The sequence below is a fragment of the Seriola lalandi genome, unplaced genomic scaffold (assembly GCF_002814215.2).
Source record: "Seriola lalandi dorsalis isolate HSWRI2012SDOR001 ecotype SW California unplaced genomic scaffold, Sedor1 jcf7180002049824, whole genome shotgun sequence".
Classification (NCBI taxonomy): Eukaryota; Metazoa; Chordata; class Actinopteri; order Carangiformes; family Carangidae; genus Seriola; species Seriola lalandi.
In genome coordinates, this window is record NW_019520377.1 from 28,284 (window position 1) to 36,075 (window position 7,792).

The 7,792-nt window shown below is 41.0% G+C and overlaps 1 protein-coding gene across 1 annotated transcript in view; it reads right to left on the bottom strand.

Annotated features, from left to right (window-relative positions):
• LOC111649018 (cadherin EGF LAG seven-pass G-type receptor 2-like) overlaps positions 1-6,833 on the bottom strand; it is a gene marked incomplete at its 3' end in the record, with an annotated part of 34,192 nt that extends 27,359 nt beyond the window's left edge. Inside the window, exons 1-2 of the mRNA XM_023398757.2 lie at positions 6,429-6,833; positions 1,057-1,345 (exon numbers count right to left, since the gene is read on the bottom strand). Coding sequence (XP_023254525.2) covers positions 1,057-1,345; positions 6,429-6,713 — 574 coding nt within the window. The remainder of the gene's footprint in view (positions 1-1,056; positions 1,346-6,428) is intronic.
• Between the last annotated feature and the right edge of the window lie 959 nt (positions 6,834-7,792).

The window sequence follows — 7,792 nt, forward strand, 5'->3', positions numbered from 1 at the left end:
AAAAAAAAAAAAAATGAACATATAATAAAGAAGAATTGATTCCTTTTGAATAAGCATAAAGTTATAATGTGTATTTTGATTATAATAACTAAATATACGGTAATGTAAATACAGCAGGGTATTATATTTTATCTTTATGGTTAGATTTCAGAAACATTTCTCTCACTGTAAATAAATCAAATTGAGATCATCCATAAGAAGTTTGTGTCTGTTTTACAGTAAACTAGATATGTTGTATATCTGTTTTATAATTATTGATAGCATTGTGCTCACATATTTTTTTTAGTTTATTTTTTGGGGGCTTTTTATGCTTTTATATATGATCGCACAGTGGAGACAGACAGGAAATGGGGAGGCAGAGAGAGGGGGAGTGACATGCAGTAAAGGGCCGTCTGATGAAGGATTCGAACCGGGGCCGGCTGCAGCGAGGACGGTGGCCTCTACACATGGAGCGCCTGCTCAGACCACTACGCCACTCGACGCCCCGCACTGAGCTCACATTTAAAGCTTCGTCAGAGTGTGAGCCACGTTGCTTGGCTTAGATTTTCTTTGAGACATTTTAAGCTGCATGATAACTACTGAGTGACTACAGGTCTTTCTACTGAAGCACCTGCTAACAGACAAGCTCTCACATCCTCATATGACTGTCAATCACTTCCTTATCAAAGCAGGTGCAAGGGAAAGGTCAACCAGTAAAAGAATGGCAGATATGTACAGTATGTGATCAACATGGAGGACAGTCAGCTGTGGTGATGTCCATGAGATTCCAAAACTATTTCATTGTGTTCACAACAAGGAAAATCAACTTGAATTAAATGATTCATCCATTTTCCAATTTCAAAATCAAATGTAAGAAGTAAAATAATTTGTAATCCACACACCGTCATCACTGCCACACACAAACACACTTCAGCTCTTCATCTTCCTATGAGCGTAAGAACTCACACACACCTGATTCAAGCCCTGACGTCTGCCGTGAACAACCAACACATCTGATTAATGTAGTGAGATTTTACCACAGCAGCACAGAAACACACCCTCTCCCTCCCCACTCACCGGTGTAGTCCTCACGACAGATGCAGGTGTAGCCTCCCTCTCTGCGGGCGCACACTCCTCCGTTCAGGCAGGGGTTGGAGTAGCACAGGTTGATCTCTGTCTCGCAGTAATCGCCTGTGAAGCCCACCGGGCAGCGGCAGCGTAGGCCCGCGATGGGGTGGATGGGCCGGAACAAAATGGAGGGCGAGGAGATGAAGGGGGCGGAGCTGTTGAAGCGCAGCACGGAGATGCACTTCATGTAGTTCTGGCACGGCTCACGCAGACACACGTTGTCGTCAAACGGCAGAACCTGGAGTGATGGAGAGGAGACGGTTCAGCTTCCACTTTGACTTGGAGAACCACAGTGACTAACATTTATGTGGCCTCTTCTCCATTTGTGTGTTCCAGTGGGAAGTTTGTTCAGTCCTCTAAAATTAAGCTGCCAATACAACAATGTAAATATACTCCATTAAAACAACCACTCTTTCTGTCGACATACAATTCAAGTAAAAGTACATAAGTATTATCAGAAAAATGTACTTAAATCGTTAGAGTAAAAGTACTTCTGTTCCTCTGTGATGTCAGTTTATTATAAATGACAGTATCAGATTATTAATACTGATGCATCAATGCATAAGGTGAATTTTAATGGTGTAGCTGCTCAGGCGGAGCTTGTTGTACAGTAACTACTTATACTAATACTTCACTATGATACCATTAGTATTTTAATCTTTTACAATCCAGTTTATTTTAAAAGTTTGTTTATTTGTTTGTTTGTCTGTTTTTTGTAAATTTGCCCAAACTGTAAAAAAAGAAAGAAAAAAAGAAGCTAAAAACGGCTCTAATCTCTATTAAATCTTTAAATCTCGCACTTTAATTACACATTATCTGTTTTCTGATCTGTGTTTTTATACAGCTTTATACTGTTTTCTTATTATGTTTTTTACCTCTATTTTTATGCTTCTTTTGTTTCTGTTAAGAACACTGAATGACCTCTATATGATAATGTGCTGCACAGATAAATTTAATCTGAAAAGCAACAAGTAACTACAGCTGTCAGATACAGTAGTGGAGTGAAAAAGTACAATGTCCTGCTGAAATATAGTGTAAATTACATGAAATGGAAATTCTCAGAGAAACACAAACGCTGTGAAATAGCAGTAGAGTTCATTGTGTCCATGGAGTCAGTATGAGCAGTATCAAGGCTCTGAAGCTGGAGCACCTGACTGAAACACAGCCTTAGTTAAAGTTATTAACTGCACCTGTGCTCTTCCTGCTATGACAGATCATTATATCTCCCATTAAAAGCCTGTGTGGATAATACAGCACATCTCACGGAGAGAACAGGAGGCGGCTGGAGTTAAAAACATCATGTAGAAAACACACTAAATATTGATTTAACGCTGCGTTTCAGCATTTGCTTTGAATAAAATCGAGAATTTTGTCACAATTCAACAACACGAAATCCACAAAAGCACTAAGAAGAAAATGTTAAGAAATTAATTAGTCTGTTTGAGGTGTTCGTGTTTTGCTAGCACATACAGAAACCTGTTTAACTTAGGAAATTAATAAGAAATCATGTTTCACCGTTTAATAAAGAAGCTAAACTCTAATAGCTGTAGTTAGCATGTTAGCTACTGAAGGACACAGATGTATACAGGTTAGCAGAGGCGCCGTTTTATCTTTCTACAACATAACGTTACTTAAACTACAACAACCTTAACGTTGATACTGTCGACGTGTTAACGTTTCGACGGTTAGCCTGCTAACGTTAGCATCACTATGGCTTTTACCGTGTTATCGTGCTAATGCTAATGCTAACACATCTTTCCACTGCGTAGTTGTAGAAACGTCCGTTTTTATGTGTCACTAAAACCTTCTGACGTCATCCTCTAACTGTCATGGCCGCCGCAACGAGAAGCTCATAAACACTGACTGATCTGAGCTGCTTCAGTTATTACCAGAGACAGTAGAGAAAGATATAAATAATAAATGTGTAGAGGATCTCTGTTATTACTGTAGCTCACGGCAGACCGATAGTTTTATGACCCCGGGCCTCGTCTTGGTCTCCGGGGGCCGGGTTCACAGAGACGTGTCAGACCGGTCCGTGGTGTCGGTCCGGTCGAATACAACTAATACGGTGTCTCTAAAATAAAGACTGACTCGTTTTAAGACAAAAGCATTAGACACCTTACACCCAGGCTAACTCAGGTCTAAGACCAATGTTACCATGGTAACAGTCAATGACACCTGCGCTGACCAGCAGCACTCAACAACAAACAAACAAACATGGCTCATTATCTGTGGTTTGTTAACATCGTTACTGAGAGAGTAATGAGAACAGAGAGAGTCCATTATATACTGAGTTTGCCATTTTCTAGTGCTTTCTGAATGTATAGTGAGAATTATAGTGGACTCATAGTATCCCACAATGCATCTGGAAAAATGGGGTAAGACCGATGGTCGCTAACCAAACAATATATACCATCATGCATTGCGCTCACGCTGAAAGACAGACAGGCGGTGAGCCACAGTGTTTTTCATTGACAGTCCTCTACAGGAGGCGGGAACGACTGAGGGATTTCACACACAACCGGACATTTTCTCCAGGGGTAAATGAGGCTGAGCAGTTAGACGAGGTTCCTAGGTCTTAATTTACCCAGAATTCATTGTACCACAGTCTGGTTTAACCCTTATGCCCTCCTCAAATTTACTACCGTCTGAGGCATTTTTGGCCACGAAGGTGTCCAGAGGGAACATCTCGCACTACATAGAAAATACTAATGCAATCAAATCAATTTTGTTGTTAATCTTTGACATATCCAAGACTCTAATCACCACCAAAGCCTCATCCCCCTACTGTTTATTATATGGAAAATAATTCATGTTTTGTGGTATTATTGTAATGAATAATTAATAATTCAAATAATTATCTGGAATTTAAAGGGTTAAAATCCTGAAAATGATTGAATGTTTGGTAGTTTTGAGCAAGTTTGAAGTTGTTTATGTGATTTCTGAAAAAAAAACTAGAAAAAAATATTGATGTATGATGATTTAAAAGCAGTTTTTTGTGCGTGTATGCAAAATGCATCAATAGAGTATAAAAGACATTTCAGAGTAAAAGACATTGGATTTCTAAAACTTTACTAAAAAGAAAAGTTCTTGCAAAAATGTATGCCACAAGCTGTAACACAGTCAAAATGATCATCAAATCAAAAAAAAAAGTTGAGAAAAATATACAAAAATGCCCGAGGCGGGCATAAGGGTTAAGGAGTGCTTTGTGCAACAGATGAATTCAGACTCTGTCTATGTGAAGTCTGACTGTTTGTTAGATCTAAGACAAAGTCAGAGTCTGTCTCTGAGAAACCAGCTCCGTACATTCGATGAGTAAGAGCATTGAACAGATCAATGAGTGGATGTGTCAGAATTTTCTACAACTAAACACACAAAAAGAAAAATGAAATAATTGTTTTTGGCTGCAAAGAAGAAAAGATTAAAAGTCAGTGTTCACCTTGAATTCATGACAATGAAACCCACAAGTCAAGCCAGAGATCTTGGTGTAGTTATAGACTCTCACCTAAGCTTCAACAGCCACATAAATCAGCCTGTTACCATCTAAAAAACAGCAAGAGTTCTCCTTAAGTCACTGACTCTGACTTCCTGTGAGTCAGAGGACGGATTTTAAAATCCTCCTCCTGGTCTGTAAAGACCTAAAGGTCTCTGGTCTGAACACATCCGGACCCCTCAGGTGATCTGGGTCAGCTTCACTTAGTGTTCCCAGAATCAGGAGCAGGTGAAGCAGCTGTTAGTTTCTCTGCTCCTCACCTGTGGAAGCAGCTTCCTGAACACCTGAGATCAGTTAGATCAGGGACTGAAACATCACTGTTCACTGCAGCTTATCAATAAAGAGTTTCTGACCTGGTTTATATAATCAGTAAATATTTCTATTTATTCAAAGGTGTTTATATTGTTTTTAAATGTTATTTTAATGTCGTCTTAATGTTCGTTTGTTAGTATATCTCCACGCCTCCGTAACGCTCTTTGAATCGCCCTCAGCACTTCAGTAATCAGTGTTTCCAGGGTAAATAAACAGCTCAGTCACTGTTTTCTGTCTGATTGTAGATTCATGTTGAATGTTTGTGTGTTTGTGTGACGGCGCCTGTTGAGAGACGGTTCTGACACAATCAGCTTCAGACTGTTCCTCTCCTCACTCTGCTGTGGCCACGCTCACCCCTTCATAAATCTCTCCGGGTCAGCTGTCTCATGCACATGCACGACGTGTATTACCATTAAAGTCACTGATGTGCATGCTGTATCCAGGTGTGTGTTATTTCATGCATTAGAATATATAGTGGTCATATCTGTGTACTGTTGCATGAAGCCATATGGATGTGATGCACATTGTATTATTATCAGTTCACATGTAATATTCTCAGGTGACTGTCTTGAGGTGTGACTTACTGTGACTTACGCTGTTATTACATGTAACTCAGATTTACAGCTGCAGCAGACGTGTGCAGGACTGTGTGTTCCTCACTGAATGGTTATTTGAAAATGTCTAAATGTCCTTAATTTAAAGAATATAAAAAGAGTGTGAAGATGTAAAACATGTTTGTTTCTGGTAATATTAAAGGCACATTCCTCGTCCTCACTGTAAAGAGGACGAGAGCCAACTCCAAACATAAAAACAAAAGATTTGTGTCTGCTGCATCTCCAACAGTGATGAGCAGGTTTGTTTGAATCACTAATGGTTGAGATCTTATTAGAAAATCATGGAAATGCAGATTTTCCAGCTGTTTCTCAAAACTCACGAGTTAAACTTGTATATAAATAAATATCAAATTTATACCATTAAAAAAATTCCAGGCTTTAAATGTGCTTCACATGCACGACGACATTTACACATTTTCACGCCTCCGTCCAGAGACGGTCAAAGGCGGTGGACACGATATCTCAGCAACACCTTGAGGGACCTTCTTCAAATTTGGCACAAACATTCACTTGGACTCGAGGCTGAACTGATTCGATTTTGGTGCTCAAAGGTCAAAGGTCACTGTGACCTCACAAAACACATTTTCAGCCATAACTCACAAATTCACTCACTAGTTACAACACAATTTAACTCAGATGTCTATAAGGATAAAATGAAGTGATGACATTCTATTTCCAAAAGGTCAAAGGTCAACTTCACTGTGACATCATAATGTCCTGGTCATTATTCAACACTGTAACTCAGTAAGGAGAGACTGAGGCCATGTGTCCTGACACTTCATGGTTGGTGGAGGAAACAACCAGGAGGAGGTGATTCTAGTCACACTTCAGTGTGTGTGTGTGTGTGTGTGTGTGTGTGTGTGTGTGTGTGTGTGTGTGTGTGTGTGTGCATGTGGACTCACCTCCATCTGTGTGAGTGAGGTCAGCCTCGGCCTGTTCAGGTACAGCTGCTCCTCCAGGGCTTCAGAGGGGAAGAAGTGTCCTCCCGGCAGCGCGGCAGAGAAGCTGACATTCAGGATCCCTCCCGGCGCCGCGTCCAGGTCGGGCTGGATGTTGAAGATGAAAACGTCCTCGACGGGCACCGAGAGCACCGCCGACACGCCCTCCAGGAAGTTACCCAGCAGCGGAGACAGGAAGTGCTCCTGGGACATGTTCTGGAGACGGACGGTGACGCTGCTTCCCAGCATGTCCTCAGTGATGATGAGGACACGGAGGACACACTGGGCTGAAATGCTGTGGACACCATCTGAGGAGGAGAGCAGAGGGGAAACAGTTAGGAGAATGAATGGAAGATAGAGGGTGGACAGATGAGGAGGTGAAGGAGGTAAAGAAAGAAAGAGACATATAGGTGAGGAGGAGTAAGAGGAGAGAGATAGATGAAGGGGGGGCGCGAGGGAGGAGGGACAGGAAGGATAAACAGCAGAGAGACGGAGGTAAAGAGACACAGATGAATGAATGGAAGTCAGAGAGGAAGGATTGAGGAGGAGAGGAGAGGAGGTCACAGCAGCTCAGACAGCAAACCCACAGCAATGTATATACACAATACACTATATATACATTATACTATATATAGATATTATACTGTATATACATTATATGGTATATATGCATTCACATCTGCACTCATACAAAAACAAGAAGAAGATTCTGAGGAAAGATCCTGTTTTGTGTTGAACGTGACATTTTACAGTAAATGTTGCAGATATTCTTCCACTGAAGTGAACAACCTGGTCCTGCAGGCTATCGACACAATGCTAAAGGCCAGATAACAAAGCACACACACACACACGCACGCACACACACACACACGCACACACACACACACGCACACACACACGCACTAGCCTGTCTTCTATTAAACTCAGTAGGAACATGAAACACGCCAACACCAACAGACAGATGAAGTCAGAGTCTAAACCAAACAGGAAATTAGATATTTTGAATTGATTCTGTCGTTGGAATTGAACGAACTCTTCCTTAATCAGATCCATATTATGTTTAGTCAGGAAATGTCATGTTTTACACTTTGATGTGTTCCTCCTCGAGGTTTGACCACACCCACTTCAAACTTAGCACCTCCATGACGCCTCAATGTTAAAGCCGTGACTTTCCATTGAACAGCTTGGCATTAAAACTCAAATACACATTGTCATATCCTCCAGTCCCACACTGAAGATATCTGCACGCTAATAAGACGTCATGGTCATAGCGCCACACCACACACTTGGATCTCGGTGATGTTTTCATGCTCTGGTTTACTCTTGTT